This window comes from Colias croceus, chromosome 2 (assembly GCF_905220415.1).
Source record: "Colias croceus chromosome 2, ilColCroc2.1".
NCBI lineage: Eukaryota > Metazoa > Arthropoda > Insecta > Lepidoptera > Pieridae > Colias > Colias croceus.
The window spans coordinates 10,090,919-10,104,629 of NC_059538.1; the positions used below are offsets into that span (position 1 = coordinate 10,090,919).

Here is a 13,711-nt window from a genome sequence, read left to right on the forward strand (position 1 = left end):
ACATTGGATTGAACCCGATTTTATGGCGTATCGTTTTTTCATAATATTGTAAATGCAAAGTTTTGTGTTTTTTGCTCCTTCAATGGATGAATTTACAAGCGTTTGTATATGTGTATTGAGTTTTTAAGACAGAATTATCAAAATACAATAAAAATATTATTATAAATTTATAAAGAATGGAAAAAATTCGATCACGAGGCGTGACTCGAACCCGCATCCTTTCACGCCAATCCGGGGCAGACACCTGACCAACTCAGCCACCCGTGATCCCGCCAGAGCGATCTAATCTATTCTATTATTTTTAAAGCATTTGAATGCCATAAAACCAAAAATATCAAATTCAAAAAGGTATTGTTTACTTATTAAAAGTTGAATAGGTTCAAAATGGGTCAAAACTCAAGTAGCTAGTTTTTAATGACAGTTTTCCAATAGATACATGTACATACAGCATGTACGTACCTATTCTAGGAATGCGATTTATTGTAAAACCGTTTAACGAATCCACGTATAAATTTGTAAAATCAATAGATAGGTATCTGCCAGTTTGGGGGCGTAGTTAATTATTGTACCACACGCAAAGTCACCACTAAAAAATAACTTCCATGTAGCAGTTACTGCTGTAAACAATTACTAGAGTAATTTATCTAAATTATCATAATGATATGTGTTCTGTGTGAAGGTTCAAATTTAATGAGACGGTTATGTCGATCTTGTTCATAGATAGGTTCTATTTCTGAATTTATTTTTTGTCGTTAGTTTCAAGTGTTCTGATACATTTCGTGTTCCTCATTATAGTACCAAATAAATACTATAAATAATATCTTGGTCATATTATTATCTCTTCATGTATTAAATTGAAAGCTCTGCTATTATTTCTCTCCATAAGATTACTAAAATATTATATGTTACGATTACATAGTGTTAATAGTTTACAGAATAGTGTAAACAAGAATATTGTGTTGAATTTGTTACAGTAAATAAAATTAGGTAGGTATATTAAGTTTTGGTTAGAAGAGTTTTTGTTCTACATATTTCAGTATTTTTATATGGTGGAAATCGTGTTAACAAATTGTTCAATTCCAGTATTTCCAATAAAGACTATATTTGTATATATTAATATAGAAATAGTGATGTAAAATAAAGGTTTACCGAACTCTAGACCATTAACACGATACCCCATTATCAGTGATCGCACTTCAAACACATGATAGCACAGGGTGTACATACACACAAACGGATGGCTCCACAGGACATTCAGAAGCACTTCAAGTACAGGAATGTGTGGTTTGGAATGCAAAAACGTGAGTGCAGTTTGATTATTTAGACATTTCTATTAGTATATGTTGTTTTATTTGCCTAGTCTACCAATTGATTTTAGAAGATTTAGAAGCCTTTCTTTCAGAAGACAGGAAACAAATAAAAACATGTTCTCTTTCAGGATTTATGAGATATATTTGCGTCTTTAACGAACATTCTAAAATCATATTTAAATTCTTTACGATCAAGCGCATACAAAGTGCATTATCTGAACTTGCATTCGATATGACTCAAATTATTTCCAATATTTTATATTTAAAATATATTAATCATCGCCGACGGTCATTGAGAGCACCTCGCATGACTCACTCATTAGATAGTTATTTTCCGTTTATTACAAGATAATTCTTTTATATAATTAATTAGTACGGATAGCCCGTGTAAATTCTAATATAATATAACACGTACAAATTCTAATATAATTTTTCAGCAGCATTCCTTATCAAAATATTTATTTGCTTAATAATAATTAGTATTCGTAGACAAATAAATTTTTGAGGTCTTTAAAACTTCGACAATTTTATTTAAATTATCCTACAAGGAAGTTACGCAAACAATCAAATTGAAACTTAATTAGGTCTTTAACGAAACGTAGGTACTTTTAGGAAACAAAGTTCACGTGACAGAATTAAAGTCAAAGTCGCCAGCTACGTTTCAAGACTCGCTACGAGCGACACTCATCATTGGCCAGGCGTTCTCTTTGATCCCTGTTATTGGGATCTTCAGCAAGACTTCTGACGTCAGGTGAGCATTATCCTAATTGCCTTCCCTTTGTGATATAGTTCTTGTGATTTTGAAGTTTGCTATTCAGTTCTTTGAGTTTTGAAACGTACTTACCGTTCGTCGCATCGTATCGAAGTCAACTTGTTGAAATATTTTGGTAATTTTAAACGATAATATAAAAGGTGTAGAAAGTTATCTACATAACATTCGATCTTACAAAAACAGTAGGTACCATAAATAAGATTAGATATAAGATAATATGATTCCACTTTTGTGAGCGAAAAAATGACAACTGAAGAAAATGTGGCTAATTTGCCACATTTTGATGTGCCATTTTGGAAGCGTTAATGACTTGAGTTATCTACCTTTACTTGTACTATTATATCATCGATTAATTTAAAAGTTTGAAATAATTGTTATGACTTATGCCACGTTTACGCTATACTTTTTTGTAAAAAATATTATTTCTTATCGCATATTTTTCAATAACTCAATATTCAGTAACCATTTTATATCCTCACTGATACATGGAACACGAGAAGATAGTTAATTGTCTTCCAGGCGCATAATTAAATAACAAGTCTGCGGAGATGTCCGATGAAAATATATGCAATTCCTATTAGCATTTATGCAATACTTATTTCTATTATGTACGTGAAAAACACGTATTGAAATTTCTTATTACGACAAAGTCATCAAGTTAAGTATCAAGCAAGCCATCAAAAGACGAAAAATCTTTATTATGGTTACGTAAAATTACAATCTATAAAAAATTGTATGCACCACTTTTATTTTTTTATATATTTCTTTAAACAAATGTAATTTCAGGTTCACATGGTTATCATGGAAGTGTTTATACCTCTTGCTATCCTTGACTGGGCAGGTTTTCATATCAGTAATGTGTATACACAAAGTTGTTCACTCCCAGACCTCTCTCAATGGAACAAGTAAGGAAACTGCTTAGATAATATCTTTTTCAAGTTCAGATATAACTAATAACAAGAAAAGTTTTGCTGGTAGTGCATTTTTTCTTCATACATATTCACTTCCTATGTTACCTATGTTGCATAAGTATTATTTCGTAGCATGGCTACGACGCAAAATCCTGTTTGTTGCTTGTACCAAAAATCGTTTATTTTACTAATGATAAGTTTTTCGAGCTAAATATGCGAGGATTTTAATTAAAAGTCTGCAATATTAGAATATCAGTGGTAAAAAAGGAAATCGATATCATCAAGAAATACCAATCAGTGACTTGAGCAGTGACTCTGAAGTAAAATGAAGCGAAGATACAAAGCAAAATTCAACGAGTCCTGTTATTTTGATATCTGTCCTTATCCTCTTTTATCATTTGTGATTTAAATATTTAATCAATAAATTGTCTATTTGCTCGATATTTTACACCTATTACTTTTAATTTTCAATTATCACTAACAATAATTATAAATTCTGACTGACCTGGTTGGCTTGGTTGGTATTGGCCCTGCCTTCCAAGCCAGAGGTCGTGGGTTAGATGTTTGCTTTGTGTCTGGGTGTTAATTATCTATATAATTATTTATTTAAAATTATATATGTATGTTTATCAGCCATCTGGTTTCCATAACACAAGCGAAAGCTTAGTATGGGATCAGATCGTGCCGTGTGTGAAAATTGTCCTGAAATATTTATATGATTATTTATTTTCAACATTCTTTTTTTATTAATATTAAAATTTTCGGCACCATTAGTATTCTACTTTCTTATACTGTATTTATCCAGTTATGCAGTATTTCATTCATTTCTCACCTTTATTACAGTATCAAAATTATTAATACTATCATTTTTTTAGCTCCAATAATATTCTACAGCACGACCTGTATCACGATGCTTGTGTTCCTGCAAGTTGCTAGAAAGTGGCCAGATTTGGTTCAGTATACATCCAAGATCGAGGAACTTGATCCGAGCTATGATACCAAGCTTGCATACAAATGTAATGGGACCTGCGCAGTTGTTTTGGCTCTGGCTTTATGTAAGTTTGAGAGTATGATTAGCTGATTTGAGCCAATAATACGTATCGAATATATTATAATTAAAAAAAGACGAATGTATATTATTTCGAGTTGAGAAAGAAAAGTGTTAGATAAATTCCATATTAAAGATGTGCAAAATAGATTTGAATTATGATTTGATTATGAATGAAAAAATTTAGCTTACCAACTTTACAAACAAAGTATTAGTCATTTATTTGTGTGTTCATTATTTACAATTAAAGTCAAGTTATAAGGTAAAATAATCATTTAAGAGTGTTTTTTCGTAAACGTGACCTTTCTAACATAAATAGCTTCTCATTTATTTTCAGTAGAACACATACTATCATTATTGTCAGCATTTGCTGGTGCCATGGAGTGCTATCCAGATCTCAGTCTATATGAAGGTTTTGTTAAGCATTTCTATCCTTGGGTCTTCAACTTTCTACCTTATTCACCACTATTAGGAATTGTAACACAAGTAAGTCTTTAATTTAAAATAAACCACTATGAAATTTAATCATATGAGTTTCTATAGCGCATTATAAGTTCTTCAATATTATATAATATATTACAAAGAGAATCTCGCATATAGTTCCCGTTCCCGTGGAATTTGTGGGATAAAACCCTATCCTATGTGTTAATCCAAGTTATCCTCTATATGTGTGCTAAATTTAATTGTAATCGGTCCAGAAGTATTTGCGTGAAACAGTAACAAACATACACACACATACGTCCATCCTCACAAACTTTCGCATTTATAATATTAGTAGGATAGGTCATAGAATAGGATTTAAAACTTGGGGAGGTTATAATAACATTTTTAACATAATTGCAAGGCCATGGTGTGCCCCGTTAAACCACAAGCACCGGCATAAAAATGTTAAAAAATACATCCAAAATTACGACGATGAGACTTTTAACCGCCATATTTAAATGGCGACTGACAGAAAGCGGAAACGTTAACACCGATAAAACAAATTACATTCTCTTAAAGGATTTATGGGATTTTCGACGGCTTCATCTGCATCTGCGTGTTAATCCATGTTTACTGTTTATTACGTCATTTGTTACAAGATGGTGACAGCCATTAAATACTTGAAATTAAAAAAATATAGGTATATATGTATAAAATTAATATAATGTGGTGTGTTCATGTCATTAAATTGTTCATGTCACCAAATCAATAAAGTATCTAGCACAAAATATCTTGGAGTAATCATAGACGAACGTTTGTCGTGGCATCTCCATCTAGAACTCCTCATGACAAGGACTAGAAAGTTTATATGGTTCTTCAAGACTTTAAGACATGTTGCAACGACAGATTTGCTGAAAATTGTATATGTGTCACTTGTTCAATCGGTGCTAACATATTGTATTACCGTATGGGGAGGGGCTACCAAAACAAAATTCCTAGATCTAGAGAGGGCACAAAGATCTTTACTTAAGGTTATCCATTTTAAACCTTATAGATTTCCGACTCAAGAATTATATTCGGTGTGTGATGTTCTTACAGTTCGTAAGCTGTACATATTAAATATTGTTCTGAAACAACACAAGAGTTTAAAATATGATCCTAACCTTGATAATAGAAGGAGGAAAACATGTGTGGTTCCCAACGTATATGTTAAAACCGCATATGCTCGAAGACAAAAGGCTAAACAATCTTCTTGCCTATATAACTTAATAAACAAAGCATTAAATATATATCCAAAAACAGCGAAGGAGTGTAAATTACAACTCATTAAGTGGTTAAAATATAAAAATTATGAGGATATAGAGGAATTATTAAAATTAAATTAAATATTTTTTTAAATAAAGCAACATATATAATATATACTTACACATTACACACACACGCACACACACACACATACACAAAGATACACACCTGTTCTGTTCCATAAAGTATATCTGAATAGTTTTTACATACCCATTTATCTTTATATCACTTTTTACTTTATTAAGGAAATGTTATTCGTGTAACAATAAATGGTAATGTACTCTAGGAAGAGCGAGATATTCTACCACAAGCTTATAAATGCTTAAAAGGATGTCTCAATGACTGATATAATTGTAAACATATTTGTTAACGAATAAATATTTTTGATTTTGATTTTGATTTTGATTGATTTTTTTTTTCTAATAATATAACATGGGAAATAAAGTTAAAGGTGTTGACAAATTATTTTAATATTAGATTTTATAATCTCGAAAACATTCCAATTTCAATGAGGGTTTAACTGCTTAGTAACTACTAAAGATAATTTTCAATCTATAAAATAGGTAAAATCTGTTGTAATTTTATCATATAAATTATGTATAATAATTCTAAAATACAGAATTGAGATTTACAGGTGTAGCTACTAACATATAACATCTAATTTTGACCTCAAAAAGGTATTGGAAAACTTTTCAACAAATTGCGCACATAGATCCCTTCCTTATTGCTATTCATTTTTACTTCCAGTTTCTCCACTTCCAATCCACTTTTATATGGAACTTCTCTGATTTGTTCGTGATATGTATGAGCTACTACCTGACGTCACGCCTCGAGCATGTTAATATGAAATTGCTTGGAGCCCAGGGCAAGGTAAGATGGGCATGTTAATATTGCTTGAGATTAGTGATGGGTTTTAGGCAGGAAAAAGCAAAGATTGTTAAATAAACTTAAGATTCTTTATTAGACGATGCGCGTAGTACGAAGGGTAAAGACGGAAGAGAGAAATTATAAGATGACACATAGGTATTTGACATACACATTTGTTTATACAAACTCTTTTCACCAACACTGGCCCTTAAACAAATGTGTAGGTACTTGTGTGTCTTTTCACCAACAATTAGTTGGGTTACGTGATTATTATAAATTGCTATTTGTAATAAGTGTTGTAGAATTATTATAAGCTGTTAATAGAAAATATCTGGTAAATGAATCGTTTTCTGTAAGATTTAATTATTCCTTTGATAGCAAATGGTACGGGAGCCACATGCAAATTTGGTTAATTATTTCCTCTCAAGAGACAATTCGTCAGACGCATCAGAGTATAGTATTATAAAGCCTCGTGAACGTCAGCTGGAGCTCGGTTGGGGGGATGATCAGCTGACGGTTTTTCCACCAAGATACAGCCAGCTGACCTATATATTTATCCACAGTTACATATAAGCTATCATCAGGTAAATTTTTGTTTGAGAGGAAATCAGGTAAAATAATTTATTTTTTCATGTTCGAGACACCAGCTGACGTATAATACACCATGTTGTAACCAGCTGATTATTTTTTTTCGTTGAGATATTGGGTTAGCTACAATTTGACAAATTTTTAGCTGAGAGGAAATGAATGAATGTATTTTGTTTCCTACGTGCGTGGGAGGCTACAACCGCTCTTCCCCCCAACCGAGCTCCAGCTGACATTCACGAGGCTTCATAATACTATACTTTGATGCATTTTACTAATTACCGCTTGAGAGAAACTTGGTCATAAAATCTGTTCCTGGCTCCCGGACCAAAATATTTTTGATAATATCTTATATTAAGAACTGTTTAAATTACACGTAAAAACTAACAGTCGTTGTCGCTGTGTTAAAAAAATACTGAATGCAATATGATTAATTAATCTTATTTTAGGGACTTTTCGCTTGAAATTTTTCTATGAGTAACGAAATTATCAGTTTATCTATTAATATATTTCAGTTTCTCTTTTAAAAAATTTTTAGTATTTGCCTGAAGTATTCTGGCGTAACACAAGGGAAGAGTACAGCCGTGCTGCGCAACTAGTTCGCAAAGTTGATGACGTCATCAGTGGTATCGTCTTCATCTCCTTTGCTAACAATCTGTTCTTCATTTGCTTGCAATTGTTTAATACATTGGAGTAAGTTCAATTAAAATAAGTTTACATTGTCTACGTTGTATGTATGTTTATAATTATGTATGCAATTTGTTGTACCGTATCTATTGTATGTATGTATTCTTATCTTTATATTCTCACCTCTTGTCCATATGATGATGATGATGAAGTAATAGTGCAATTATACTATTAATGCTTCACCTTGATCACCAGGTTGTCTGGAAGAATTTGCTACCTTAGCGATAAGACCGCCTGTTGTGCTTTTCTGTAATAATTTATACTCATATTTATTTTAATTTTGCATTTACCTGTTTGTGGATCATGAAGTATTTTTGTTGTTTGCAAATTGATACGTACAAATTAGAATGTGATAGTTGTTAAAAATACGTTTGGTTACAAAATATTTTTTTCAAAGGCTCGAATGAGTCTGTTACTAGCATAGATGTAGTTTAACCGTATCAATCGATCAAACGATGAATGATGTATGATGTTTTATCTCAACTAATGGAATGAAGGGGAAATGTTTGATTTTTTGTTTGATTGTAACGATTTAATTCAATAACTACTGGACCGATTGAACATTATTGAATTGAAACTTCTTTAGGTTGAGAGTAAAATTTCAAGGTCGCGTCTTGGCAATACCATCACGACATGGCGTACCTAAGTGACGATTTTGGTATCTTTGAATCTTGCCAAAGAGGTTTCACTTCTGACACGTGTGCTCGGCACATGCTCTTTTTTATTAGAAAGCTACATCAATTTATTATTTAACAAAGGTAATATTCTTCAGCTAAGTCAGACAAAGTCGGGAACCACGACATAGTAGTCATACAATCAGGATAAAATCTATGTTATTTATGTTTCCTATATTATTTAGTAAACAGAAAGTATTTTTCCAATCGTTACGTAATAAAGAAATGATAATGACCAATATTCATTAGCATCTGGGACATTTGAAGTAAATTGAAAACCGTTGAGAATAAATTGGTTTCCACAAAATTTGGGTTAGGTACTCTAACAATGGTACTGTCTATTAATACATTTCCATCGGAACTGTTGATGAATAATCTAGAATTCTTTTTCATTTTCTAGGCACGGAATAAAAGGCACATCTGAATGTAGCAGTCGACAACAAGGGTATGAATCTTTTTAATTAAGCCCTTCACGTTATAGATGAGACTGTATAGAGTTTTAGCATGTTTGTATAGAGTTTTGTAATAAAACAACATGTGAAAAAGAACGTTTTTCTTTTTGATAGGGGATAGCTACGTGGAATTAAATCTATCTGAATTTTGGATGTCCAATGAAGATTTTGTTTTTGTAAAATAACGTAATATTTTGATACCATGATATATCATTAAATTAATTGCTGTGATACTTTTTATTTGCCATCGTGTGACGTCGGGTATAACTTCCTTATATTTTATTAATTTCAGTCGCAAAATACAATATTGAATTTTGCCACCAACAACACAACACATTCACAATTTCTTCATTCACACTAAACTAATTGCTTACAGCTCTCTCTACTTCTGTAATTTAATTTTTCGTCGATACATAGGAAATGGCTACAACATAGCAAATAAAAGCCGATTGTTTATAATAATATTATGTATTTTAATTGTCATGTTTAGACCGATAGAGTATAGCAATAGAATCCTCAACAACATAACATTGCTATTTGACCTATACCAACCAGAGCAACAATATTTGGCGGCTACGAAGCGGCGATATATTTCCTGTTCTCGCTGATCTACCTGATCAGCCGCTCAGTGGCGGTGTCGCTGATTGCGTCCCAGGTGAACAGCGCGTCGGACACGCCGGCTCCTGTACTATATGATGTGCCTTCGCCGGTGTACTGTGTTGAGGTAGGTTGCCAATCTCTATATATTTACTGATACAAAGATCTTTGACGAAGCGGTGCCATATTTCCTACTAGCTGCACTCCGCGGTTTCACCCGCATGGCTCCACTCCAGTTAGACCGATATAAAGCCAAAGCCTTCCTCGATAAATAGGCTATCCAACACCGAAAGAATTTTGCAAATCAGACCAGTAATTCCTGAGATAAGATACAACCTATCCAGTACAACGATTTTCGGTGGCTATGAAGAAAATGTCTCAAACGTTTAAGGATAGGACTTTAATTTGCATTTCATCGATCATGGATTGGCCACTTTTCTTTACTAGAGAATAATAATTAGCCCTATCAAATTTCCTTTTCTATTGTGTCTGTGATTCCGGGGGCTGAGTTATTAAGTAAATATTGCATGATATATTTTTCTAGGTGCAAAGATTCTTGGACCAAGTGAATGGAGACAAAGTTGCCCTGAGTGGCTTACAATTCTTCAGTGTAACTCGGAGTTTACTTCTCACTGTACGTAACCTCAACGACAATTAATTTATAGCTTGTTGTTAATCATAAAAAATTAATACTTATATTTAAATGTATTATTTTATATTATTTTTTATAGTATAATATACCTACTTATCTTTTTTACTTTGAATTTTATTCATGAAATGGGAGTAGCATTTCTTTGTCCAAGTTTCACAAGTCCACATTACACAAGTTTAAAATGCCAAAAGCTGGTAAATGTAACGTTCATTTTTTATGGAAGCTTCAAGACCATTTACATTTAAATACTAATAAAAATAATATTGTTAAGTATTTAACTTTAAAACATTAATCCAAAACAAACCAGTCTTTTGCATTTCCAATATTTGTAAGAATATATTTTTTTACAATTAATTAACATTTCGACAGGTAGCTGGTACGATAGTGACGTATGAGCTAGTGATGTTCCAGTTCAACTCGCCTCAACCATCGAGAAATAGTACTGCACCAGTTAATTAATAAATACTTATGAATTTGTAGAAATAAATAAAATTTAAGTGTACGATTGTGATATTTGTTTTTTTTTTTGTATGTTTGTTTATTTGAAACCATAATCTCTTAACGGATCTAGGTCGACTGAATCTGTAACCCTGTATATGATAGAATATTATTATTATATTATTGATGTCGGTTAAAAATTAAATTACCAGTATAAACACTAAGACGACCTACAAATTCAACTGTATATAATTTTTATTTATCAAGAATTTTTACGTTTAAACACTACGCATGCTGCATACTGCAGTCAGGGACAAAACCAACAAATTAAAATTTATGAAAAACGGCCCAGCCTGTGACTTTTACGTACACAAAATATGTTTGTTTTCTTCACCTGTATGTTTGTATATACTTATGTAACCGACTCCTTTCGATTCGATTTTGACCCACTTTAAATGGGCAGGTTTAATTCAAACTTTTTACGATTATCTATAATTTAATAAATCAAAATAATTTAACACAAAGTACAATTATAGTAATTTTGAGGTATTTCTAAATAGATTATTGTTGTATGCAGAAAATAAATAAAAAAATAAAAAAATAAAAAAAATAAAAAAGCCTTTTTATTTCCTTAATTAAATATATAGTTTTACAAAAGTTTTACATTTATAGTGTTCAAGTAGATTATTTTAAGTTAAACAGTAGTACATAGCTTTTTATATTATTTGTTCAAGTAAATTATTCTAAGTTAAACAGTAAATACATAGTTTTTTATATTATTTGTTCAAGTAAATTATTCTGAGTTACACAGTAAATACATAGTTTTTTATATTATTTGTTCAAGTAAATTATTCTGAGTTACACAGTAAATACATAGTTTTTTATATTATTTGTTCAAGTAAATTATTCTAAGTTAAACAGTAGTTCATAGTTTTTTATATTATTTGTTCAAGTAAATTATTCTAAGTTAAACAGTAAATACATAGTTTTTTATATTATTTGTTCAAGTAAATTATTCTAAGTTAAACAGTAAATACATAGTTTTTTATATTATTTGTTCAAGTAAATTATTCTAAGTTAAACAGTAAATACATAGTTTTTTATATTATTTGTTCAAGTAAATTATTCTAAGTTAAACAGTAAATACATAGTTTTTTATATTATTTGTTCAAGTAAATTATTCTAAGTTAAACAGTAAATACATAGTTTTTTATATTATTTGTTCAAGTAAATTATTCTAAGTTAAACAGTAAATACATAGTTTTTATATTATTATTAAATTCTTATTGAAATGCTTAACTAATTAATCAATCTTTATTAAGGACCTCTTAAGAGTAAAGGCCTCCTCCTGTTTTCTCCATTCTAGTCTGTCATTTGCTTTTTTCATCCAATTTTCTCCAGCTAGTTTCAGAATTTCGTCTAGCCATCTCTCAGCCGGCCTGCCACGGTTTCTCTTACCACTGGGTCCCTTCCATACCGTTACTCTTTTGGCCCACCTGTCAGCCTTCATTCGAGCGATATGTCCGGCCCACTTCCATTTTAGTTTTTTACATTGTTCCAGAGCGTCAATCACATTTGTTGTTTTTCTTATATCTGTGTTTCTTTTTTTATGTTTTATTTTTAAATTTAGGATACTCCGTTCCATGGCTCTTTGGGTTGTCTGAATCTTTTCAGTCGTTTTTTTGTTAAAAATCCATGTTTGGGACCCATATGCGAGGGACGGCAGGATACACGAATCCAGCACAATTTTTTTCATCTTGATTGGAATATTGGATTTTAGAATTTCTTTCATATTCCAAAATCTATTCCAAGACATATTCACACGTCTCATTAGCTCATCCTGATGTCTTGAACTTGAAAATGATACCCGTTTGCCAAGATATATGTATTCTGGTACATATTCTAATAAAACATTTTTAATGTGTATTGGTATCTTAGTGCTGTTTGTCATTATTTTAGTTTTTGTTGTATTTAGTTCTAGCCCAATTTCATTACTGATGTAGTTAATTTCATTTATCATTGATTCTAGTTTAGATGAGCTTTCTGCAAAGAGTACAATGTCATCGGCAAATCTTAAGTTGCTAAGAAATTGACCGTTGATGTTTATGCCTTTGGTTTCCCACTTTAGTGTCTTCATTATATTTTGTAAAACGCTAATAAATATTCTGGGTGAGAGTGGGTCACCTTGACGGACGCCTCTACATATATCAATTTCTGTGCCTGTTCTATCTAATATTATTTTACTTTTACTTTTCATATATATGTCCTGAATGAGCTCTATGGTTTCTGTTGGTACATCACACTCTTGTAAAGCACTCCACATGCTACTATGAGATATTGAGTCAAATGCTTTAGCATAATCAATGAAAGCTAGGTAAAGCGGGCGATGCATTTCTAAGTATTTCTCTATAATGAGTTCCAGTGAGTGTATGTGATCTATAGTTGAATATTTGCTTCTGAAGCCTGCTTGTTCTACGGGTTGAAATTCTTCGGTGTATTTTTCAAGGCGTTTATCAAGGCAAGAGGCGAACAGTTTGTAGAGGTTTGATTGTAGGCTGATTGGTCGGTAGTTACCAAGGTCGTTAGGATCCCCTTTTTTGTAGAGTAGTATTATGTCCGATTTTGCCCATTCAGTTGGAATTTTCCTCTCATCGAGGATTTTATTGAACAGCTTGGTTAAGGGATGTGTTAGTAGAGTTATACCTGTTGAAATGGCTTCATTCGGGATGTTGTCAGGACCCATGCTTTTTTCATTCTTTAGTTTCTTTATTCTTAAGGAAATTTCTTGTGCGGTGAACCTAGGTAGTTTTTTATTATTAGTTGTAAGGGGTGTTTCTATTATAGATGTTGTTTTGCAAGTGTAGAGGTCTTTATAAAACTCGGTGGCTTCTTTTAATATTTCATTCCTACAAAATGTATTTTTGTTGTCATGCTTTTTATTCAATGAAGGTATCCATTTTTTGGTTGTTGCCAATTCTTTTAAACTCTTT

The 13,711-nt window shown here is 31.6% G+C and overlaps 1 protein-coding gene across 1 annotated transcript; it reads left to right on the forward strand.

Moving 5' to 3' along the window:
- The first annotated feature begins 1,206 nt into the window (after positions 1 to 1,206).
- On the forward strand, positions 1,207 to 10,742 carry LOC123700394 (gustatory receptor for sugar taste 64f-like). Its single transcript, XM_045647601.1, has 11 exons — positions 1,207 to 1,301; positions 1,923 to 2,061; positions 2,869 to 2,987; positions 3,869 to 4,048; positions 4,379 to 4,527; positions 6,517 to 6,639; positions 7,760 to 7,914; positions 8,983 to 9,027; positions 9,590 to 9,758; positions 10,176 to 10,265; positions 10,653 to 10,742. The coding sequence occupies exons 1-11, from the start codon at positions 1,238 to 1,240 to the stop codon at positions 10,740 to 10,742; spliced, it is 1,323 nt and encodes a 440-aa protein (XP_045503557.1). The 5' UTR covers positions 1,207 to 1,237.
- The last annotated feature ends 2,969 nt before the right edge of the window (positions 10,743 to 13,711 follow it).

Bases quoted from the DNA above. Each gene is read 5' to 3' on its own strand.
- LOC123700394 (XM_045647601.1), top strand. From the start codon at position 1,238: ATGGCTCCACAGGACATTCAGAAGCACTTCAAGTACAGGAATGTGTGG. The intron at 6,640-7,759 runs GTAAGATGGGCA...AAAAATTTTTAG, and splicing joins TGCTTGGAGCCCAGGGCAAG to TATTTGCCTGAAGTATTCTG. The intron at 10,266-10,652 runs GTACGTAACCTC...ACATTTCGACAG, and splicing joins CTCGGAGTTTACTTCTCACT to GTAGCTGGTACGATAGTGAC.